This window comes from Salarias fasciatus, assembly GCF_902148845.1.
Source record: "Salarias fasciatus chromosome 7 unlocalized genomic scaffold, fSalaFa1.1 super_scaffold_4, whole genome shotgun sequence".
Classification (NCBI taxonomy): Eukaryota; Metazoa; Chordata; class Actinopteri; order Blenniiformes; family Blenniidae; genus Salarias; species Salarias fasciatus.
In genome coordinates this window covers 9,850,423-9,876,609 of record NW_021941229.1, presented here as the reverse complement: position 1 = coordinate 9,876,609, position 26,187 = coordinate 9,850,423, and the positions used below count along the sequence as shown (strand labels likewise).

The following is a 26,187-nucleotide window of genomic DNA, read 5'->3' as shown; positions in this document are numbered from 1 at the left end:
ATTCGGACATATGTCGAGAGCCTGTGGCGGACAAATCCAATTTGTATTTCAGATTTAATGCTGAACGTCCATGTTGCAATTTCCAAATGACCGCGGCGAACGTGAGTGATTACGCGGCGTAAACATCTGCCGCCGTTACGACGCCGCTTTGTTGAGAGGGGCGACTCAGTCGGGCGTGAACGTGCCGAGCGAGGACACGGTTCCTATCAGCAGCGTCCCATTAGCAACACGCCCGGCTCACGCCGTGAACGTCCAATCAAGGAAAACATTCGTTGTCGGACCCTTTTTGCATCAGTAAGAAGTCAGAAGCACGTAAAACCAAAACTGCTGAATGAATTATGAGGTCTATTTTAACTGTGTGAAGCTTGCAGCAAAAGTTTGCATGTTTTCAGTGGGGATCTGTCATCTGAAAAAGTCACTGGTTTGGTCACTCTTCGCAAGTTAAACTCCAAACGCATGAACTGAATGTAGCTGCACATTGCTACTATAAAGTGAGTGTATGCCTGCATGCTATACTCTTTTTTTCATTTTATAAATGAAAGTACTGCCAAACTGCGCTGCAATTTTCAACCGTTATATTCTAATCCCGTCCACTTGAGCACTGCTGACAGCTCTGTTGTTAAATGGGCACATGCATGAATAAAATCACTGATTTTTTTCAAACAACTATTGTTTCTGGTCCATTCTGAAAAAGGCAGAAGCTTGAAGGTTGGTTTTCAAGTCCTTCTGTTCCTGTTTTTAGGCAATTTTCCATTTGAGACCAGCGATCTAGAATATGGAGGTGGATTGATGCCATCCACAAGATGAATGAATGAATGCATGAATGAATGAATGCATTAAAAAAAAATAGTTGAATACATCAGTCCTTCCTTTAAAAACCTGTTGTATAATCCATCCAAAAAACCACAACGCACAATCTCAACATGAACATGAATGAGTGAGATACAGGCTGTTTATGCTGTTTTCAGGGTTTTTCGAAGGATTGTTTCAGCTTTGACAAGACGTTTGTAAATAAGTGAGCGAGACGTGACTTTTGGCCACCTGACAATGACCGTCTTTTACTATTACTACATGCAGCTGCTCCCGTTAGCAAGTCCTTGCTTTTTGCATTGAAGACTTCCTGCTGCAAGCGAACTCAAGGTGGAGATTTCACTCAATGCACCATCAGGAATGTGAAGGTGTTCTTGTATTTGCATTGTGACTTTTGCATTGCTGTTGCAGCTTCTGAATCCTTGCCACAATATTTGCTATTGCGTAAGTCTTCCTCCTTTTTTTTTTTTTTTTGTTTTTTCCTGTTTTTGTTCTTGCAAGCATTATCGTTGACAGTAAAATGCAAAATCTGAAGTGGAACTACTTTTCTGCTCATTCAGAAGAAAGAGCATTGTGTGAAATACACATGAAGGATGGAGCCACAAACACAGACGGAGTGCACTGAGGAGGAAGGCATGCAGGAAAAAGAAAAAAAAAAAACACAAAGCAAGGAGGAGGGAGAAGGAAAAATGAGAAAGCAGACTGAGCGTTGAGATTCAGACAGACCCACTAGACTGTAGTATTGCTTTGATGATTTCATCTTTCTCTCTGATTAGCACGCAATAACTTTCCCCTCCAGAGATGCTGAAAGAAATCTGAAATGATTTCTTTTCTCTTCTGAGTTTTCTGATACAGTTAATCTGACTTTCCCCACACAGACAGATGCAGGCGGGTACACGTGCCACACCTGTTGGCCCAAAGAGGAAAACTTTCCGACGCTTCTCTGCATATTTATGCCCGACTGTCTTTGCGTGAGGGATCGGTTGAAGCCGTGATCTTCGCCGTGGATGTGCGCCCTCATATTGTTCTCCGTCAGAATGATTGTGACTTTTCTGTCACCTGTCACAGGTTGGATGAATGCATCGCTCAGAGCAGTGAATAATAATAACTCCAGCTCAATATAGCAAAACCACATCATGACGAGAAATCAGTCAGAGAGCAGATTACTTGCCTCCGCCAGGCAACTCGCCTTTTTTTTTTTTTTTTCCCCCCATGTTGACAGATTCTGAATGAGGCATTGGAGGCTCACAAAAAAGATTTAAATTTGTAAACTTCAGATGTCAGGAATGACTGGAAAGAAGCGAGTTGATTACCCAGCGATGCAAACCTGCGTCTCATTCCTCTAGACATGATTTCCTGTGGCAGAGGATTTGAAACCTTTACTGAAAAACAATATCTTGAAATGAAGCGTCCTTTTATCATTTTATCAACAAGCTTGCTGTGTCGGACCATGCCAGCTTTTCAGTCATGAAAATGTTGATCGACAGTAAGCTGCATTCATGTTTGAGAAACATCTGGCTTGATAATATTGCAGGCTCAACACGCCACACAATTCTGTGTTGGTTGCATCTTGGAAAATCAATCACGACCCAGAGGACCCACAGGGCACAGAGGGCACATTTATGCAACAAATTAACTCCAATTATAGCATGTGTCCTTCATCAAGTGTCCATCCCGCTCTGCAAACATAGACTTCTCATAGACAATTCATAAACACTCTCCAAAGTCAAACTGACAGTTGATTTGTAATGTATTGAGCATGTTTCACCTCTTTACTGTCCTCCAAATTAAACATGTTCTAATTCCATTTGCAGGCTACTCACATCATATCCACGGTTTATTTGTGGCAGCAGCTGTTAGATAACTGCTTAAACTCACTTATTCTCTGCTTCGGTTTTGTCTGCTTGAATCAGTGGAAGCGAGGAAGAATACATCTGCAGCCAAACTGTCTTGTCGACGCTTTGATCTGAGCGGAAAACTCACCGAGCGCTTCCACAATGCGCTGTGAATAAAAACAAATTCAAAGCAAAACTGGATGCTTTTCACATTCAAAGACACAAATAAGCAAATCAATGTTCCCGCACACCCTGAAGAATTGAATCAGTCAAAGTTACCACATTTTCACCTCATGGGATTGTCTGTGATTTGCCCTTCCAAATATATGAGAGATAACAAGGTGAATTTAGGTAGAGGAGCTGAGTAATTACGCTACACAATGTGGAAAAAATAGATATATATTAAAATATCAAGATGAATGGGAGGACGCTTCCCCAACAGTTTGGTGGATAATTAGGCTTCTGAGGACAATATTTGTGTGCATCTGTTTGCCGTTTGAAACGGAGCCTGCACAAATAAGCGATGCTCGGCTGGTCACACACACGTGCGCGGACTCCACACCCACACGCAGCGTCGATGCAGCCCACATTCTTCAGCCAAGACCAACATCTCTGTGTTTTTCCACAACGAGAGCAGCTCATTCGACACAGGAGCTCTGTTTGTGCGAATGCCCTTTTATCCACCCACCGTAACGTGTGTGTGTGTGTGTGTGAGAGAGAGAGAGAGAGAGAGCATGTGCACGTGCGTGCACGAGCAGTGGTGTTTGCGTGTCCAGCAATCCCAGAAGTCAGTGTGTGTTTATCCAAAACACCGGTAGGGTTTTTACTTCCTGTTTCAGTGGAATATAAAATATCTCTGTTATGCTAATTCTTCAAGACAGCTAAGAAAAAAAAAAAAAAAAAAAAGACGTCAGTCTTTTTCAGTTAAGCTGTTGTGTGAGTATATGCGTCCTTCGGGACCATCCCGCGGAGCTGCAGTCCAGGCTCACAGCTGCCTGCTCCCCAGAGGGCCCACCGACAAGCTGGCGTAATTGAGACATCTCCAAGAGGACAACAATACGAGAGTTCTTATCCATCCCACATATTTACACTGTATCCTGGACTGTACTGCATTCACTGCTGGGTTTCAAACCACACCTGAGCTGTTTCAGCGTTTCACTCACGGTTTCTGTCGCCGCTCAATGCTATTCCCTGTCATTGCTACATGTAAGACTAGGCGGCAGCGCTGTGCGTTCACAATGCGATAATTACATTATTTGATAATCAATACCAGGCTTGTCAACTTATTTTGCTTCAGGGTCCTCATACAATGCAATCTGATCTCATGTGGGCCAAAAGACTTTTTCAATCTGTAAACAAATAGAATTCTAAGTCTGTGTTTAAAAGTATGTCACTTAAAAATTTACATTTAGTGAACTATCTTCTCACAACAAATACCAAACCTGACATTTGAATACAATGATGACAATTTATACAATAATATCGTTGACATTCTTGTAAGAATATTTAATGTCAGGAGACGAGCCCCAATTAAAACGGCTTAGTACATAGCTTCATAGTTGAGATCCAAAGACAAAAAGCATAACTCTCCTCAGCTCTCCAAAAATATCTGGTAAGTTTCAATACGCATAATGCACAACTGTGCACAGTAACAGAACAGTTAACTCATCCTAATTACCGTTATAGTAAATTCAAATCTAAAACAGTGGGAAAAGACCTGCTTATGAACCCAGTATTTTCCTCATGTTGAATTCCCCTATAGCTCCTCCACTCACTTTGAAAACCTCCATAACCTTAACGCCTCATCGGCATTTTAACAAATATTAACATATATAACACCACCCACACCACCGTGGACCAGATCATACACTGACCTTCAACACAGAATCACTCGAGAAGAGGGATTAAATTACTCTACTTTAGTACTGAAGACAGTTCTAACTGAAGTGGCAGAGAATGTTCTCGAAGCGCGTCTTCCCGTGTTAGCCATCCGCACACACATATTATCATCATTTTAACAAGTCGGCAAGTGAGTGAGAAACAATCTCCTTTGGAAGCGCAGATTACGCTGCATCGTCAAATTCAAACGGCCTGAACGGACTAAATGGAGAAGTCGCTTTTATCCCGAAGCATGAAATTATGTTAGATCCTAGTCCATTACACACACACATATAAGGATCGATGTGAGAAATGTACATGTGTTGAGGATACTTACACTTAAGCAGACGCATGAATTCACATGAGCATGTTGAGAATCCACATGTGAAGCCATACATGCACACATTAAGTTCATGAATACATTCATATCCTCCCTGATGTCTATTTTTTTTTTTCCCACACACAGTATCTCTTTGTACTTAATAGTAGCACACACATTTTTTTCTTCTCACTCTGAGTATGTATGCTGATGAGAGTCGAAAGGAGCGCTCTGATTTTCTTAAGTTTCTATTTTAGTATCTTTAACAGGGCAATGAAAATATAAAGAGTGCAGGGGAAAATCATTTAGAATTAATTCTATAAAAGATGCAGTGAAACCCAGGATGTGTTTAACAGAGATTTCTAGAGTTTTTTTTTTTTTTTTTAAAGCTGGAAACATGGCGACTGTGTGAGTCAGACATTGTAAAACGTGCCAAGGGAGTGATGGAAATACGAAGCGTATTCATACTCATACATGACACTCTACTGGTGACAAGCTGTCGCTGTCAGGAAGTGTCGCACACAAAATCCAGTCTCAGGAGAGAGATTTCACTTTATTTTTAAAAACACGCACATGACACTGTGCCATTCACACCTTCTTTACCTGGGAGGCAGAATAAATACTGAACCAGAGAACTACCAGATGCCTTCATGGACTCTCTCTATAAAGTAGGCATAACCACCTTAAATATTAGTAAATGTCGTTTCATGAAGGGCTGTGTGTAGATTCAGCAACAGGTTATTTATTTATTTATTTATTTTGCACTATTAATTAAGTTCTTCATGGGTTTAGCTCTTGTTTCCCACGACCCTGAACAGGATACAAGCAATGTAGGAGACGGTAGACAGATAGATAATATCTATTGTGGAATAAAGCATACGTAATTATCACAATATTTCATAAAATTCTGCACAAAGATCAATGAAATTTTGGTTTTAAATATTTTAAGTGAATTCAGTTTCTCTCTCTCTTTTTTTTTTTTTTAAGATACCAGAACCATAGATTTTGAATCGAAACGCCTTGCTTAAGACAGGCGCCAAATGAAGGAAAACTCTCCATTGTTGTTTGGACATTTTTTGCTTTCATATTTTGTCTCCATTTGTCTCCGTAGAGAAAAGTATGACTGAAACTCATTTATAGAGCAGTTGAAGGCATAACTGGTGAACTTTCCGCTCTCCTGTCGACATGCACAGTATACAAGATCTCAACTGAGAACACTTGAATGGATAGTTGGTTTGACAGTAGTTGCCTCTAATTGAGACGTTCCGTTTGAAACGATACCACGGTACCTTGAGGCCAGGTAGCAAAGACGCTGGTTGCTGGTTTTACCTCCCATTCCATATCTGCATACATCCACTGACCATGTGTGCTACAAGTCGTCCAACCATCGAGCAGTTTGAGTATCAGGGGGTTTTGGACGCATTAAAATAACTGGTCTGGCTGAAAGGGTCAGCTGAAGGATGACAGTTTCACCTCTCGAACCATTTCACATTTGAGTCTCTCTGCAGACACACTCGCGCAAAAATGGCCGATGAGCATATTTTCATGGGTATCTGACCGTACCTCATTCCCTTGACGTCAGTGGAGCAAAATGCTCAACCTCACGGCCGGACGCAGTGCCAGAGGGAATGGTTTCTGGTCAAAGTCTCTCCCCTCTGTCTCGCTCTCTTTCTCAAATACACACACATGCAGTAATGCAGGATCATGAAAAAAAAAAAAAAGGCCGAGACAGCCCAGAAATTTCTGTTTGGCTGGACGCTAATCAAGAGGGAACAGGCCTTTACCTTCCTGGCACACAGACAAAACCCATTGTGACAGCCAGTGACGCAAAGACACAAACAGAAAGACAAATTAATATGAAGCCTGCTCACACACACGTACACACACACACACACACACACACACACACACACACACACACAGGAACGGCAGCCTCGAGCACCAACACCTACATAGAAGCTACTTTACACACGAAAACACACCCGCAGCACAGGCATTGTGCTTTGTGTTTTGCTGCATGTCAACTGCAGGGAGAGCGCAGCAAACAGAGAAGACAAGATAATAATACAGTGCATCAGTTGGTTTATGCCACTACCTCTGGAAGGGTAATTAGAGGGAAGGAGGGAGTTTAGAGAGAGGAAAGAGAGAGAGAGAGACACACACACACACAGGCAGAGAAAAAGAAACGGGACCCACAATGGATTCGATTCAATCAATATATAATCTTCTTTTATCAAAAGATTGATGCACTTGGTCCCCCTCAAAAAATCGGAGAAGAATTTATGTACCTCTGGTCCATATTTAAAGCTGTGGCTGCAATGAGCGGCGGTGTGTGCAGAATCAGATGAGAGGATGTGTAGAAATGACAGGACTGAAAGCAGAGAGGAGAGACAGTTGGCTTTGCCTCCTCTCGGGGGCGCCAGAGAAGCCGGGGTGGGGTAGGAGTGGTGGTGGGGGTTTCAGTAGCAGCAGAACCAGTGAAAACAAACTAAAAACAATCATCGTCTGGTTGGATAACCTCAGGTTAGCAGACAAAGTCTGGATTGAGTAGAGAACAGTTAAAGGATAATGGATAAAAATAGTATTTTATAGACTGCCGCAGTCGGTTATTAGAAAATAAATGCTAGCTATTATATATTTTTTATGGGAGGAAAACTTTAGACTCTATGGTAACAACAATAAGGAGACTCGTATTCAGTACAGAACGTTTCAAGGCAAGTCCAGAACCGCATGCACTGCGAAGCAGGTAAATCCCACAATATTGGTGATAGTTTGTCTTTTTAAAATACCAATGTCTGCCAACACTCAACCAATTCAGTGTCTTGGACATTGAGGCATTAGGGTGGCGTTCACAAGAAGAGGAAAACTTCAAGGCTTTGATTATAAAACACAAATTAGAAATCCAGGGGAAACTTGACAGTGCACTGACTTTACATAGATCGCCAACAAAGAGCATTACAGAAGGTGTGAGGCCAGCAGGATGACAAAAGAGCAAAACAACAACAGAAAAACACAAAGACAACGCTGCCAATTACCAGTTACACTGCATTTTGTTTTGTTTTTTTCTCCTTTTCATACAGAGCATGCAAGTGGAACAGAGCTGTAGCGCAGGGAAAGTAATTGGAGCAAGGAGCGGCGTTTGATGCCTCGAGTTTGCTCCACTTGGTTTCACTGCCACCGAAAAAAAAGCACAAAAGACTAGGCAGCCTCATGTTTGTGACACGGATGTGGCCACTTTCCGTAATGCCAGAAGTAGACCAGAGTTAAACTTCAGTCCCGCTTTGCCCACAGACAACGCAAGCTTCCGTCTGAAGGAGCGGAAACGTCAGCACCATGTTCGTAACGCTAAGCTTGTTTCATGAACTATCTCAAAGACTTTATTTGCTCGACAACTTGCATTAAAACGACAGTCACTTCATATCTGACTGCTAGCCGGCCTTATTTTCATGCTGAGACGTCTGATACTGCGTTTTATTTAAATGTATATATTCGGTTGTTTGGCCCTGCTGAATGAAACTGTCTTATTTGTAATTCACCTAAATGCCAACTGACTGTGCTGCTGTGATATCCCGCCTGTGTTTGGCTCTACAGCGGCCTCACAGTCATCTTTTAAAGGTCACATTTTTCTACCTTTCTCTGGCTATCATGTAGTCTTTGAGATGTTATTTTCTAAAGTTTCAAGCATCTCAGTGTTGTTTTCCAGCCATTCTCTCGAGCCTATAGGCTCCGTTTGACAACTGTGCTTTTTAAAATCACCTCCTGATCGGTGACCACATGATATGATAATTAATACACGGGTGACATCGAATAGTAAAATCTAATTAGACCTGGTTGCGTAAGCTTCATTTAAAGGTTTTATACGGCTCCTTTGCCCATTTTATAACAGAAAGGGACTTTCTCTTTTTTTCCATTCCAGCATGGCACCTTTAAAGCAAATGAATTCATGGCTGCAACGATTTTACATTTTCCTCATCACTGCATGTACAGATCTTCTTTTTGATAAATCCTCCTGAGGATCATGGAGCCCGCTCCGTGCCTGCACTATTTCCGGAGTTAGGCTCCGGTTCCTCAAACTAAGCCCTCCTGTCTGTGGCTGGTCTTTATTCAACTTCACTTCATCTCCTTTGCCGGGAAGGGTTTTCTTGACCTGGCTGACTTAATCGAGGCACTACCTTATTAACTTCAGTCTTGTACAGCGTTATCCTAACAGCGCACCTTATTTTTCAATGCCGCCTCTGTTTTTAAATGGAATCCTGACCTTAGTTTAGCCTGCTGGCTTTTAACAATGCGCCTAAACCAGCAAGGCTAGCAGCATATATTCAATTAACTACTGAAGTATACTCATGTAAAAACAACTTTTTCCATTGAGGGTGTTTTTTTATATTTCCCGTAGTTGGAAATTACATTTATGTAACATCTATTAATAACACAGATACACAGTGAGGCTTTCAAAATAAACTTCTACACAACAAACTTGGACAAAGTTGACAAGTGAAAGGGAAGGTAGAGTAATAAGTGAGATAGGACAGACTGGAAGTGGTATAAGAGGATTAGTGCGGGAAAGAGAAAGCACAGAAAAAGATAGACACTGGAGCACTGGCCCAGAATTTTGAGGTATGAGGAGGAGGATGGGAACAGAGGAAAGAAGCGCTATGTGGAGAGGAGTGATGGATGAGAGTGATGAACGGAGGAAAGCGGTGAAAAATGATGTTGAAAACAAAAAGCGTTGTGAAATCTTGGCTGAGTCGAGAAGCCACTTTTTGACCCTGGATGACATGAGTGTGGCCCTTCCACCTTCACCATGGCACGGCAGAAAAACAGCAACTTGGATGTGGAATAAAGATGTAACATAGTCCACAAGATAAACATGGCTATTTTTTTTTACCGCACTCTCTTTGTTTGAGAAGCAGCTCTGAGTGGAAGAGGAAGGAAAAAAAAAAAAGCAGTCTGTCTTGCCGGGTTATGCTTGATACCCAACAGATACAAAGAGGCCAAAGCACACACTTTTTTTTTTTTTCCCTTTTGACTTTCCCTCATGGCTTCCCATTGACTTCTTAAACCGGGCCCATTTTCCCATTTGTTATGGCTGTCTGCTGTAATAACGTGATGGGGGATGCTGTTGTCCTGCAAGTAGAGCAAAAAATGAAGTGGGAGGAAATTTGTGATATGGAGCGGAACAAAAGGGGACAAACTGTTATGGAAGGAGGAGGATACATTGAGCCTCATGCTAGAAACTAAAATACCCACAGATTTTTGTTTCTACAATTAATGTTATTATGATAGTGCCCATTGATTTTGGGGATTAACTACTGTAGTCTTATATTTGGTCTACTGTATGAGAAGCCATACGTGGGGTTGTTTTCAATAATAGGAAAGACAATTTAGGATAAGGAGTTTTTTCCTTTCCACAGTTATGTTTGCTCGTGTGGATCTGTTAGGTTTTCTCTGTAAAAGTGTCTAGAGATGATTATGTTGTAATTGGCACTTTATAAATAAAGCTGAATTGAATAATAGGAAGCCCTTATTATTCCTTGTATCCCTATCATCCGTGAGAACATTCACTGCTTTTCCTAACAAGAACTCGGACACAACTGACAGTTATAGCATTTTACCAAAACTATATATATATCATAGATCATATGTATTTCTATAACACAGAAATAGAACTTCATGCCAACATACACTCAATATGCTGGTCCTCATGGCACTAATCAGACAAGAATCACCACAAGACTCACATAGCTATCAAAAACACACAGAAATATCAAATTAGTCTATGTCTAACGTCTAGTTAGTCACTGGAAATTATTCCACAAACATCACATCCAGACAATCAGAAGTATCCAACGTAACACTTTCTGTCGCTGACGAATATTCAGTGGCCAAACTCCTTCACATGTCTTTTTGCATTTGGTGTGTTTTGTTTTTAATTTACAATCATTTACTGAGTCCAGGGACAAATGCTGGGAGTAACTAAAATGAAAACTGGGGGGAGTTCCAGAAGCGACCTTACATGCGAGCCTGTGACGGGAGGAGGAAAACACTTCTTGGTTTAAATGGGAAGTCTCTGAGGAACTCTATGAATTCGGCCTCCTCCATAGCGATCTGTCTGCGAGGAGACAAGACAATTCCATTACCCAGCAATGTAGCACAGGTCCCCGGAGTGAGTGTGTGTGTGTGTGTGTGTGTGTGTGTGTGTTTGTGTGTGTGCCCACAGGTTTGTAGGGTTACAAAACAAGTTGCCCAGGGGGAGGAAATACACAAAGATTTGTCTATTTGTGTGTGTGTGTGTGTGTGTGTGTGTGTGTGTGTGTGGGGGGGGGGGGGGGGGGGGGGGGGGGGGGCGGCGTGCGTGTGTCTGTGCATATGAAACAGGCATCAGTCTAAGAAGACAACTCATGCTTCCTTTGAGGCCAGAGGCGACCCCGTCACTGTACTGACTTTTCAAAGGCCGCATCTGAACGTCACTGATGGATCAAACCAGTCAGTCACATGCTTAGATAATCACTGATAACAACAACAAAAATTTCATTAAAAAAAAACAAAAAAAAAAAACATTTTTTGAAAACAGCTCCCAAGGTCCCAAGGAAGAACTTTTTGAAAATGATCTGCTTCTGTTTCCATGGAGACAAGAGAATATGCAACTTTTCTGATACGCTGGTGTTAATCCACTGAAGAGAACAATAAAAATAAGCCTATTGCTCCACTGAAGAAGACGATGGAGGCTTGGTTATATCTACCCATGAAAAAAAGAACACTTCTACTTACATTTAACAAACTCTGGTTGAGCTAAATCATTTTTCGAAGTCCACACACAAAAAAACATAAAATAACGTGGACGTGTTGACTGAGAATCGATCAACTGCCACTGTGATTTCACCAAAAGGTTTGTCTTCATATATAACTACACACGATGCATGAGTATCACGGAAGTTCAGCAGACTCTCACGCTGCACATCTCCCTTCCCCTTGCACTGATCATACAAAAAGACAGACTGAGAAAAACTGCAGTAAAGAACTAAAAATCAAAGGAACATAATATTTTGTTGAATATCTGAGCTCCTAAATTAGCGTTTCCAGTGCTAACCTCATAACCCGATCTATTCCCACAGCACTGGCGGTAGACTTCTGTTATCATTTGTAGTACTGAGGAAAAAAGGAAAAGTTTGCACCGCAGTGGTGTTTACATACTGCCGGGGCTGCGATCGGAGAGCCGCTCAGACTGGATTTGTTTACAGGAACGGGCTGCAGCCAAACCCAGAACCCTCTTTCTTGTGTGATGATGGATGGCATAAATTCATTACTGCACAGTCGCTGTGCTTGCTTACAATATAAATGTTTTTCTTTATTGTAGACATTCAAAATCTTGTCATTGCGGTAATGGGATCGCTCTGTCTGGAGAGCCTTGATTATCCCATGAATTATCTGTCAAGAATTTGGAGGGGGAGGGGGGCTGTTCTTCCAGAGTCTGGTGTTGGCTGGCAGGCTGAGTGACTTGCTGGCACAGTGAGTGGCTGAGTAGCTGACTAATGGGGAGATGGGGAGTGATCAGCGGCGGGGCTATTAGATATACTCGGCCTGATGTTTGAAGGGCCATTGCAATTTCACAGCTCCGCACCAAATCATTCTATTTTGGAAGGGCTGGTGACCACAGAGGAGGACGCACTTCATTTAAAATCAGTCTCATGTGCTGTCAACCCTTTTCTTTTTCCATGCAGATCTTTATTTCACACACTAATGGCCAGAATTTTACCATCAAAAGGACCAAGAAAAGTAGAGTTAGGGTGAAGGTATATGGTAAATCCATTTGATTGGCAGTGCTTTGGATGACTAACGTCGTACACAGCTTGTGTGGACTTCTGCTCTTTCCCAGAACAGTAGAGTGGTGGTCTTTCAGCCTATGTGACTTTGTGATTGTTTTCAAATGTGCAATCTGCCATTCAACACTTTATTCTTACTTTTTCTATAAGGACTTATCGTTGGTTGTATCTATTATAATGCTGAAGTCTAACTTTGAATTCCCCTCAATGTATTCTTGACAACTGACAATATAATATCTAACGTGGAAAACTGTCCGTGTAGCACATTGAGTCCTATATAATCATATAGTCATGTCATTTCATCAGAGAAACCTCATGTATGACCCCTGCTTCTTCTGCACCAGCGTGCTATCTGAACGTACCTACAGCCGCTGCATTAGCTCCAGGTCGGCTCTGCGACTGCCTTCGCTCTGGTCGAGTGGGCGTTCGGCTGTTGACCGGTTGGCAGGTTAAATGACCCGCTGCAGTTGATTCGGCGCTCGCTGGGAGGCCGAGGAACTGGGCGGCTGCAGCCCATGCCGCGATACTATAAATTGCTAAAGCTGACGGCCAACTGAGGACAGCAATAGATACAAGAACGGACAAAGCCAGAAAAGGGCAGGGCAGCAATAACTTCCCCCATTGTGACAGCGAACTAAAGGATGCAGTATTTCACCGCAGAGCTTTTCCACTTTTATGACCTCCTGCTTATTAAATTATAATGAATTTTTACTGGCCCTACTCTTTCATTTTCTCTTTCATTTTGTCATCAGCTTGTCAGTTTTTATCTCTCTTCCAGTGAATTCCCCCCCCCCCCTTGTTTTTTGAAGATAGTGTCCGAGGAGGTACTCGACTGCGGGAGCAGAGCTCATTCAACATCCTGCCACATGTGTACTTATTCAGTAAAGAGAACATCTTCCTGACCACCGCATTTTAATCATTTATTATATATATTATCATGTATAATATTTGGGTAAAATTTGGAAGTATTTTGTCAAGCAACAAGAGCAACTCAATCTTCTCTGGAAAAAGTGCAGTACAGGATAAATTGTCATGAGGACGCTCGATGAGCTTTGATCTACATTCACCAATGAGCCACTGTGACCGACTTCGATTCTGTTTTGAACGCCAAAACGACATCAATTCACATTTTACTGATAAATGTTTGTGTCACAACTGAAAACTTTTCTTCAGTCCGTCCTTAAGTCCACAGGAACCAAACATTCAGATACTGAATCATCGTGCATTGAAGATAAGGACAAATGTTGGCTCTAGATGATCTTCGAACGAAATCGAATTGGCACATCGTTTGACTTCAATTTCAAAAGCGAACCCTGAATTATCACATTAACAAGAATGGACGTCCAAAAAACAAACCAGACAAAAGCATAAAAAAACCAAGATGAAATGAGTTGGATCTGAGATTGTAACATTTGAAGGATACAAAAGGCAAATTTAAAAAAAGCATAGACAGATGGCTGTGTGCTATTCTCCTGATAACAATTCTGTCTGTGTAAAATGCAACAAGCCCCTGGTGTAAGCAATAAACACTGCGTAAAATCAAGCCATCATCATGACGGTAATCGCAACGAGTGCCGCTTGTCATCGAGTCATTATCACTGTATCTGTGCTACATTTAAGTTCTGTGGATTACATACTGAAAGATGTGGGCAAAAAGAAAAAAAAAAAGAGGGGGGTTGTAAAAAAGAAAAGGTTATTAAAAAAGAGAACAGATGGTAAACGATAAAGTAAAAGCAAACTGAGGATTTGATAGTTGGAGAAAGTGATATAGACAATGAGGGAGTACAATCTGTCTTTTTTTTTTTTTTAGACTAAAATGCAGAATTGAAGCGGATGTTGCCCCAGTGTGTGTTTCCAGGATGTGTCATAAAAACACAAACTGTTATCAAGGCGATTACACTCAGTGCCAGGATAGACCGCCGAGGTATTGTTCTCACAAACTTATAATTGACCCCTGATGAATGTCTGCGTGAGGGAAAGTCTGTTTTTTTTCCCCACCCTCTTGCACACAGTTTGAGACCACCTCAGTGTCATTACAACGCAGAGGAGCAGCACTGGTGAGAAGGGACGCGCACACACACACACACACACACACACACACACACACACACACACACGCGCACACACACACGCGCACACACACACACACACACACACACACACACACACACACACACACACACACACACACACACATTCCTGTCTGTTTATGCATTGCATCACTCGCCCTGCTGACATAATCTACCATAACATAAAACTCTCATTAATTCAGTATTATTTCAGCATTCGGTAATTCATCATTGCCGATATGATTAACCAAACTGTCACCCTCCCATATAGTCTCATTCATCAAACATTTGCATGGAAATGTTGCATTTAACATCAGCGCTGGAATGAAATCTTGATGGGTGGCGCGCTTGGCTCGCTATTGCTTCTGTTGACAAGTGGATACATGCGTGGTTTACTGGCGAGCAGGAGGGGGCCGCGCTTTCCCAAACGGTCCAGTCTGATGGAGCTTTGTATCGGCTTGAATGGCGACCGTTTATTTGTATTTGTTGAGTAGTTGCTGAGGTAACATTTTGACGAAACACAGGAGGCAAAAAGGTCTGCTCCTCTTTGATGCGAACCTGAGGAAGACTCCATAACACAGCCGCGTCAGGATGAGGAAAACCGGTATCGGCTCTTTTTTTATTTTTTTTTTTTTTAACGCCGCAGTAGTGATTAATCAAGGTTTTTCTCTCGCAGTGCATCAAAATTTGTCACTTTTTGGCAGCACTTTGAAGTGGCCACGCCATGATTGATGCCAAAAACATATCTAATTCCACCTGCTAGCCAGCGAGAAGCCGTAGTCTGATTCCCTGTAGAAATCTAATTTAAACTGCTTTCCACCCCTTCGATCCAAACAGCTCCAAACCGAAGGGGCGACAGGGAGCGATCGCTCCTATGTGACAACTCCGACAGGCAGAGATTACATATACTTGTGTTTTCTTCGACAATAAGAAAACATCAAATCATTGCGGGCTAAAAATTGTTTTTCTCAAATTTGTCATTTGAGAAGTGGACAGGCAGCCATCAGTCATGAGGCATTACTGCAGTGGCAGATTTAATCAACAGGCCACAGCGAGGAGGAGGAGGAGAGAGTTCTCACAGTAAATCCAAAGTGTCTCGTTACATATTGAACACAATTGAAAATGAATGTTGTGTTTCAGACTTGGACACTGATGGCTTTGACTTCGCTGGAGGATCTGGCCATGAAAACCAGGGGTGGCAAAAAAACAGTTTAGTTCCGGTGCCACATTCATTTAGTTATTTAAAGCAAGCAGGCAAATCAAACGGCATCTGTACATTAATTCTGAAAGCAAAATGCTGTGAGCGTTTTGTTAAATACATTAAAAAAGCAACTTTTTGAAAATCAAAACTATCTAGCAAGAGGAGTTCAAAAGTATTGATGTATTTACTGATTCCTCAGTTATGTTTTCATGAACAATAAGAAAAGCGACGAATGACTGGAGAGCGGTGAAGAGAAGCTTAAACAACATTCCGCTCCGAAACCGAGAGAAGTTTCCACCAAAGACAGCACATAAAAAACCCTACACATTCCCATTTCTAATAGAAGCGACTCCACAGAACAATATCGACTTCATGCCAGCATAAACCCAAAACAAAGCATTGACGTCCTTCTTCACATTTTGTTTCCTTTTTTGAAAACAGTCATTTTTACATCCCGCCTGTCAGTTAAAATACATAGCAAATTGTGAATTAAGCTACATTTGGTGTAAGAAATAGGAAAGAACAACACTCTTAAGACGGCATACAGAGAGCCATGAAACTATACAATTAAAGTTCCTGTGGCTCTCATTTCATATTTTTCTGTCTTGTTTTTGTCTTAACTTTTTTTGCACATGCAAATGAGCAAAACTGCTGATATTAAAAATTCATATATTTCTGTTGGGACTTGTAATTGCATCATGGCTGACTGCACCATGGGGTTTTCTCTTATTTCTTCTCTCTCTGCTCACTCTTCACAGCTGCAATGACTCATATCATCTCCAATTTGGGATAATTAAAGATTCATCACTTATTTGAAATGAAATCTCCGACTGGGGCCGGAGAGAGAGAGAGAGAGAGAGAGAGAGAGAGCAAAAAAAAAAAGCGAGCACTCACTGCCGATGTGGAGGAAGATGGTGTCGCGCCTCTCTCCGTGGGGGTTCTGGAAGCAGCTGTAGAGGCCGTTGTGGCCCAGGTTCACCTCTGTCAGGATCAGCCGGGGCCCTTCCAGACGGTGCTGGGCCTTCACGTCTGTGCCGTTCACCTTCCACGACACGGACGCGTCGTTACCCAGGGAGCCGCACTGCATGGTGACGTCGCTGCCCATCCGCTCGTACTGGTTCCTGGCAACTGCGGAACAGATGGAGGTGTGGAGTGAGCGCCGGAGGTAGTAGCAGCGCTTTTGCAGGAGTGTCTGCGGAGGTTAATCGCCGTCCTCCGAGGACGATGGCTTCCAGTAATTAAACACAGTCAGAATGAAAACACTGATAATGATATGAGCGCTCGCAGCAAATCTGTGGAGGATATTCCTGCATTTCATGGTTTCACTGTATCCAAGCCACAAGAAAAGGAATAAATCTTATTAGAATTTCATATTCAGGAACTGAATATGCAGAAGTTAATTGCACTGTCTCTGCTGACTAAGTTTTTATAAGTTTCTTTTCTGCAAGTCACTCCCACTGTCTAACGCTGTCAAAATCACCTGATCATAAATTTCATCACCATAAATCTCTGTTCAATTATATTTCTGCATTTAATCACTTCAGCACCCTACCCAGCCAGACAGTCGATTATTCCCACTCTGCTAAACCACCAGCAGCCTCCAGAATGAGGCGACCCCTCCGCCTCACCATCAAACTGCACCGTCTCTGTAATGCTGCTGTTATCAATGCAACCTATTCACTGAAATGTTCGTCTTGAACGCTACTTATTAAACCGACACACGGGAAGTTGGAAACCTTTAGATCATAGCTGTAAGCATTTTTGAATTATTATGCCGAATACAAAACGATTATTGTAATGGCAAAGTCAAGGGGAGAGTGTGAGAGACTCTTTGTTGTGTGTAGAAGACAGAAAGAAAGTCCTGCTTTGTGTCATCAAAATCGAAAAAAACCAAGTGAGGAAAATTGTAGATATTCAAAAAAAAAATACAAAATTTTGATCAAAAAACAATTTGAATTGTCAGAAATCAGAAATATTTACAATGCTTCAGAAAGATCAAACTATTGAATGATTTTTCACACTACATGAGTAAAATAGGAAGATTTAGAACAAAATACAGCAAATGTTTGTAAATTCTCCACAACAGCGACGTGGTTTCAGACCTGCATGCTCTGATTGTGGGTGTTGAGTGTATATGGTGAAATGTGAACATTCAGAGTGTTTTTGTTTTTACTCTTGAATGAGCTGTGTATTTGAGAGGCATGTGGAAGTAGTATCACACCAGAAAAGGCTTCTCACAAAAATTTTATTCTGAATACCTTGAATTTATTTGATGCCCCGTAGCGTAATCCTGTCCTACGCAGCCCTGCTGCCTCAAAAATAGCAGCGTGCCCACCACCAGCCGACCACGCATCATTCAAACAACACACACACACACACACACACACACACACTCGGATGGGGTTCGCTCTCTAAACATAACGTGTACTGAACTGTCTTGACAATAAATAGTGCCTTTAAAACAAATCTTGAATTGTTGCTTTTTGTCTTTGTTTCCACTCCCTCAGCGCCGACATCATTCCTGACTTGTCAGAAAAGTGTCCGGGACCGTGACCTCCGGGGTTAACGGATGTGTGCGGGCCTAATGGGAGCTCTTGTCGCGACAGCGGGGTCAGCGGCCCGCTCCGCTGATAAGTCCCACGGGGCTCGTCCCGGCCACAGGGAGTAAAGACCTCAGATTAACAGTGAATCACTGAGAATCCACAGCACAACAAGACACAACAATAAAATATTGATCCCCCCCCATCTCAGGACAAGCCTGGATCCATGAACAGGAGGGGAGGAAAAAAAAAAAATAAAGAACCTGCCCCCATTGGCCTGGGATCAAATGCTGTCCAGATCCTTGTCTGAGTCTGATGTTTCTCTTTCTTTCCTTGTCTTTTTTTTTTCTGTCCCCACACTTCGACTCTCGTTTTCACTGCAGCTGAGACACGATTCCTCACACGGCCGATACAGATGTCAAACTAGCGTTTCATGTATATTTCATGTCCCATAACAGAGCCATCTATATTTAATGGGCCGAGATCCTCGTCCCCGTTAACATGAACCTGACACTGTTTGTTCTCCCTGTCTTCCGCTCGTCGGCTCCCTCGACATCTCTCGAACTGGCGCTCGCCGTTCCCGTCGCCGCCGTCGCCACCATGCTCTCCTTCCACATCCCCTAAAATAATTGTGAGCGCATATGCAAATTAGTGGCGAGAAGTGCCCGTTTTCTTTGATCTCCTACTCTGTCGAGTTTCTTTCAATGGGTTTATGTGACTTATTTACATAGAAAATTATTTGCATGTTTGGAAGGGAGAAAAAGCAAAAAAAAAAAAAAAAAAGAGTAACTTTGATGTCGGCTTTGATGGCGGTGGCCTCGTGCTTCATGTGACAAGAGGACTAGAGCGGCGGGGAGGAGGAAAGAGGAGGACTTGAGGGAACTCAGTGGGCATCGCTGCCGGTTCTCTGCAGGTCATAAATCTACCGGATGTGCCGCTCCGTATCATTACATCGACTGTTTAATCAAAAGTGAGAGAAGATTTTTATTCTAAACTTTAATACTTCATGAGAACTCCCTGCCTAAAGTTCCTCCCACAGCCTTTAGATGGCATTAAGCTGTTATCAAAGCCAGCGTGTGAAATCATAATCCTGAAAGGAGCATGTATTAAGAGTATTTTAAAGCTCACTACTCAAGCAGTGCATATTTTTGATTTTTTTTGTGCGTGTCCTTCATCGTTTGACCCTCTGACCTCCGCATTCGCCTCCGCATTCCTTTCTCCTTCCTCTCTGTGGCTCCATCACTCTCCTTCCACCTCTGTCCTCTCTCAGATCTCTTCACCTCTCAGACTTTCACACTCCGCCCTCTTAAAGTCCTCCCAAGTTCCAATACAATGGTGTTTTTTGAATTTGTTTCACGAAATCTGGTGTGGTTGAGTCAGACATCAAAACATTTCACTTTTTACTTCCAATTTCCCTCTCGGTGATCTTTATTCACAATCTTGTGGTGAATTGTTTATGCCGAGGATGTAAACATGGAGAAAATCTAATATGAAGGAAAAAAATTGGCAACAGTGATGCTGGGTGCTGTCAGATCCAGACAAGAAATTACCACCTCCGCCAACCGGCAATGTTGCTGTTTACGCTGCTGCCTGTCCAGGTTTATATAACATTAGTGGTGAACGCTGCGAATGTGGCTTTTTTTTTTTTTTTTAAGTATAGGTTTTGCTGAGATATGTCACATTCATACGAATTGTGCAAATTCAAGGCCAGCTGGGTATATCCTGGAGCTTCCGCCAGCATTTCTGAGAAATTCACAGCATCCTTTACCTCTGACATTCAGACGCATAATTAGATCGCCCTTCAATGATACTGAAAACTGAAGCCAAATGTGAGGAAATTCTCTCAAGGAATTCTCAGCTATGGCCTGAAGGATAAAATAGTGAAGTCTCAGTGACCTCTGACTCTCATTCCTGAGTGACATTAACGCATTTTTAACAGGCAAATGAGTGTTTCTAAGATAGAACAATAAGTGGAATCTGCGGGGTCGTCGGGACTTTGACCTGAGATCAAGATGAGAGCAGATCAACCGTGAGAGCGCGGCTCCGTTCATACAGACTTTTCAAGTGAAAATGTCAAACTTTCATTGTGTTTTGAGTGTCCGTTTGTGCAACTTCGATGCTCTGAGACACTGAGAAAACAACTTTTTGAAAACAGCTCCGAAGGTGGAAATTTTTGAAAACACACTTTATATTGGAGAATGTCTGTTCGCACAGTTATCTGTTTGCTCGCCATTGAAATGTTTGTAGCAAAAATAAAATAAAGCAACACAATATTTATCTATTGACTACGACAAGCTAATAATTGATTTTTGAGCTCGGATGAGTATTTGTGCCAAGTTTGCAGAAATTCCTTGAAGGCATTCCAGACCCAGTGAGGTCAGAGAGGTTCAACCGGAGCTAATGTCTGCGGCCAAGTTGAGGAAAATCCTCAGACATTTCTTCAATATTACTTTAAAGAGAATAGACCTACAGTGCAGACGCATAACCAGAAAACCACAGGCCTTCATCCACGTTGACAGCGACTACAAACAAACTGCCGCGTGGGAACGCGCCAGTGAAGCAAGTCGTGGAGTTCAACAATGCAGCCGGCTGCAATGGTGCTCATCATTTTCTGGATATTAATGGAGCTCAGTGGCACCGAGGTACAGGATTTATCAAGGTTTGGGTTCACAGACAACACATTCCAGCTTTACCCTTCAACCTCTGAGATTTGATTGAACTACAGTTCACTTGGTCTTAAGGAATCTTAATGAAACCAACACCAGCACAGCATCAGGTAGCGCCTCCTCAGCACATCAGTCGGTATCCGCTGCCTCTGGTTCTGTCGTTGTTTATCCTTCTGAGAGTCATTCTCACTGTCCGTGGCTCTCTTATCTCCTCTCCCCTCTGTGTATCTCTGCTCACCCTTTCCCTCCGCCCTCTCCATCACTTCCTCTCCCTCTCACCTTGAAAGCACTCACCTACACTCTCCATGCGAGCGGCGCTGAAATTTCCGCAGTCATCAGCGGCGTATCACTAATCATCAGCAGTCGGCGTGCGCGCCGCTCATGCATAATACTCTTTAAAGCATGGGTGGAAATGCAAGCAGATACTCCAACGGTTACACTCCTGCGCTCACTCACGCATGTGTGTGCCGCCCTGCATAATGTCCTCATGACCATACAGACAAATAGGCCTAATAACCATAATGACATTCATCTCCAGCAGTATTGATCTCACGATAATAGGCAGGGCCACTGTAAGCAGCGGCAGGACACACTGTGTACCAAGCAGCAATAAAAAAACACCAATGTCCTTTTCAAAAACTTCAATTTTACTGTTTATGCTCATTACTTCCCATTATTTATGCTGATATAACTCTAATGGATAAACAGGCTGTGGCTCTCCCGGAGGCAAAGCAGATCAGGTAACTAAAGTTCGTCTCAAATTCAGAAAGACGGAGTCAAACGAGCTGCACTGACGCAAAAACATAAAATTGGAGTTTTTGATCAGTCTTGTCAATCATATAAACATAACTTTATATTTCTATTATTGATGTGATACATTAACAATGTGAAGAAGCGAAAGCAGGCAGAAGGGTCAGCAACCAAACTACTGAGTTTAACAGCAAACACAGCCCTGCATATTTATGGCTGCAGCCTAATGGTAATGTTACTTACAGTCTGACATCTTTCATGTTGCTGTCAGAAGGACGGAATTAGTTCAAGATCAATGACGTGTGCCTCCAGGAAACAGGAGGAGGCGGAGGAGAGGCAACCGATCTGGTTCGTGCTAATGCTACAACTAAAAGTCAGATCAGAAAAGAGAGAAAGATAGCAGCTCTTAAGCGGCTGTATTTTAACATGTTCCTGTTGAAAAGTAACGGCAGTAGTACTGTACGCTTGACATTTAGATAAAAGCGCAGTTTCCGCCTGTACACTTCTAAGGGAACTTTTGAAAGGCATCTAGCATTAAATGACTATTATTATAAGGTTCAGCAAATGCTTGAATCAGTCAAAAAATTATAGTTAAAAGGTTCAGGAAAATACTGTACTGAAGAATGTTTCTATTTCCATTCATACATAAGGCAAAAAAAAAAAAAATCTTCTGATTGTGTATTGGACAGAAATAAATTGACCTTGGTGTGCAGTGTGGGATTCTGGGTACTGAGGGTACTGATGCATTAACATAAAGAGCCAACAACGTGCCATGTTTTGAGGTCAGTGGTGCTAAGACGTGCTGGACACTAGAGCATCTCAGCTATTTTAAAGAATCGTGAAAACAAACGCACAGATTCGTACCGTCGAAACCAACAGCGTGTGAACTGAGCACGTCGGTTCATGAGCTGTTTACTAAAACCGACGAGGATGAACTGCACGCTCTGTGCAAACACGCCGTTGCACATACACAAACAAACTCTTGAGAATGTTGGCTCACGCACTTGTGCACTAAAACGCACACACACAAACACACGCGCCACACACGGAGGAACGACAAATTAAAGGAAAGGCTTGATTAAATAATGGCAGATGCTTCCTCACAGACGCAGAAATTTAATTAAGCATTTAGCACACACTCGTGTCGTGCGACATGTATGACACAACCAAGCTGATGTGGGTTAATTATTATTTCAGATCAAGACGGCCGATGTTGACAAACGCTTCAATCCCAAAGACTCTCTGACTTGACCAGTTGTAATATGGAAGTTGACCAAGACTAATCTAACATTACATTACGTTTATTAGTGTAATCTGAAAGGAAATAGTCCTTTGAACATCAAGTGAGGAGGAAGGACATGACCAGACTACAAAAAATACCTGTGCATCGAGACTCGTGTGAAATGTCCAACAAAGTCAAATGGTCAGATGTGTCATCTCTGACCTTTTCCTGACAAATGAGCAACAGAGCAGGCTTCAGTGCCCAGCTCTTACACTGAAAGGATCCGGGAGCTGTTTATGCTGCAAGAGGCATTTTGCTTGTACGGGGCCGTGAAGGGTCACAGCAATCAATACAAAGTGGATCTGGGTAAACATCCTCATCTGACGATGAAAATTTTACACTCTGACCTCCACTCAGATAATCAGGTTCCCACAGCAAGGCTGTAGTCATCCAGAGACAGAACTGAGTGACAGCAGGGGGTAATAAGGAGCAACGGATCGGATGGCTACGACGAGGATGAGATTTAGGTCGCATTTACAGTGTTTCAAGAGAAAATGCTGTTTTCAAAAACATATGCTTTCAGTGAATCTGAGTACTTTGGTCATGGAAAAAGAAACCCAAAAATGAAATAAATATTCTGTTTTGAACCTAAAGTCATTTATTATTGTGGCTAAAAAAATACCTTTTTTAAGAAAGTGTCTTTAAGAAAAGATAGAATACTTTAGATTAGTTTATTAAACAGTGCTTAAATGTACTTTAAACTAAACTTTCAGGACTCTATCTTATATTGTATCTGGTGTTTGATTGCATCATGTCCAGCTGGATGTTATACAGCTACAGTTATACAACTGGCTTCTATCAAATCACCATGAAATCGTCAATAAAATGATAATTTGTATACATGCTGCAACCAATACAATAGCTTATCTCTCTCAGTTGGTCACTTTATCTTTGTCAGTGTTGGAAGTTTCTGTTTGTGTGAGCACCTTCACAAATCTTCACTTTGTTAGCGAGCACAGCAAACAATCGTTAACCTGGAAAGATGTTAGTAAAGGAAGATTGATGCAGAATGGAGTTGGACTTCTAAGTAGTTTTATAATGGAGTTAAAGGCAAAACCATGTGCTGAGTTTGTGGAGAACAGCTCAAATACTGCATTTTCAAATAAGACATGAGGAGTTACACAAGAATCTGATTCATGCTAAGTTCCGAAAATCATTTTATAATCTGATATATTTATATATCAGATACACTTTGTTCAGAGTTGCCCGTGAGAGCAATCCATCTTCAAGGTTAGTCTATACTGTCCATGTACTCATCGTTGTTAATGCTCATAGCATATTGTCCTCTGTGTGCATGTGTGTATAGTTTCACTACTAACAGCCAACAGCGCCAACTCCTGTCCTGGCATGGTAACTACATTGCTTTTGGCATTTCTGCCATTTCCATTTAAATGGACATCATTTTCAAAACGTTGCCGTGTAAATGTGAACTTTTCTGAAATGAAATATAAAATGACAGCTAAACTGTTGTTACATAAATGGTTGGATGTGATGGTATTTGAATTTAAACTGGACTTGCAGCTTCCCACAACAAGACATATATGACGTATTCCCACATTTTTTCAGAGAAAACCTCTTTTTTTTAACTTTACTCTTTGCATTGATTGACTGAGTTCAGCTCTAAAACAGTGAAACAGACTTGGAGTTTGCATATTCGAATCCCACAGGTGATGAGTCACCACTGTGTGAAATACAATTCATCAATGAGGAAAAAAAGAAATAAATTCTACAAGTATGACTGGTAAAGTATGATTAGTTTATTAAATAATTATTTATTCAAAGTTATGCTAGAATAAAGCATCTCCCACCTTAGTCGTCTTTGGTAACCTCTAACGGAGTTTCTACACTTGAAAGCACATCATGAGAAATCGCAAGATCGGTGCAAAAGCAGTTAAAAAACATAAATCACAAAAAATTGCTGATCTGAAGACCAATATCTTTTCTTTTTTTCAGTCAGTCTATAAGTTTAGATCTTGGTAATCTATATTTTAAAGCCTGTTTTGCTGGTGTTACGAGCAGCATTATATACGATCGCTTTGGAAATTACTTTTCTCAGATGCAATCCTCCACAAATCAGCTTTGTTGCACTTTGAAACTCATGGAAGGAAATAGCCTGTTTGTACACATCTGCCTTGTACACCGAGCTGCAGCAGCATTAGTAAAAAAACAAAAAACAAAAAAACTGTGGGGTTCAGACTCACACAGGTAAACAGCCAGACATGCACACAGTCTCAAACACACAAGCCGTTAAACAAACACGTAGGTCCTCTTGACAGGATTAGAAAGCTGATGAATTTTGATGACGGAGAACCAGCTGCATATGAGCCGGTGAATATGTGCGCGTGCATTTCAATTTACAGAATATCTTTCCCTCATATGCGCCCCGAAAAATATAAATAAATAAAGAAAAAAAGTGGCTCTGTCATTCTGCATCTCTGACTTCAGCTGTGCGCGCATGTGTGTGCTTAAAGTGTGTGTCTGCGCGTGTAACCAGCTGTAAGTTATGATTCGACTGCACAGTGGTGGCGTGAAATGAAATTGAAGTTCAGCGCGGGTATTCTGATTTACCATCTCAAAGTGTTCTAGTCTCTGTGTTTGTGTGTACACTTACGTATATGTGTGTGTGTGTGTGTGCGTGTGTGCAGTTTCTCCACGCACGCGTAGCCCTCCTTGTGGATTCATTGGCATGTGCATATCAGGCCGTGTGAGACCGTGTCGCCTTCCAGCCGGGGTCGTAACTCACCAGAACATTTATCAGTGAATCACATTTGTATGCCTAAGGGGAGCCGTGCCTTTTGAAAGTCCAACAGTAAAACGCGGGATTGGCAGACAAACAGAGATGGAGCCCAGGAGAATTATCACTTTAGGTTAAGAAGATCAAATTTTTTGACTCAGTGGCTTTTCGCACGCCGAGGCTGCTGCCACCGATGGTGCCGACGCAGAGGAATCGAGCGCATACAGATAAACTGTGATTGGAAGGACGGGGGTTATCGATCTTATTTCTAGAGAAACACAAA

General features: G+C 42.0%; 1 protein-coding gene across 1 annotated transcript in view; it reads right to left on the bottom strand.

Annotated features, from left to right (window-relative positions):
- The window catches only part of cntfr (ciliary neurotrophic factor receptor), a 244,536-nt gene that overhangs the window by 82,126 nt on the left and 136,223 nt on the right, over positions 1-26,187 (bottom strand). Inside the window, exon 4 of the mRNA XM_030085403.1 lies at positions 16,827-17,060. Coding sequence (XP_029941263.1) covers positions 16,827-17,060 — 234 coding nt within the window. The remainder of the gene's footprint in view (positions 1-16,826; positions 17,061-26,187) is intronic.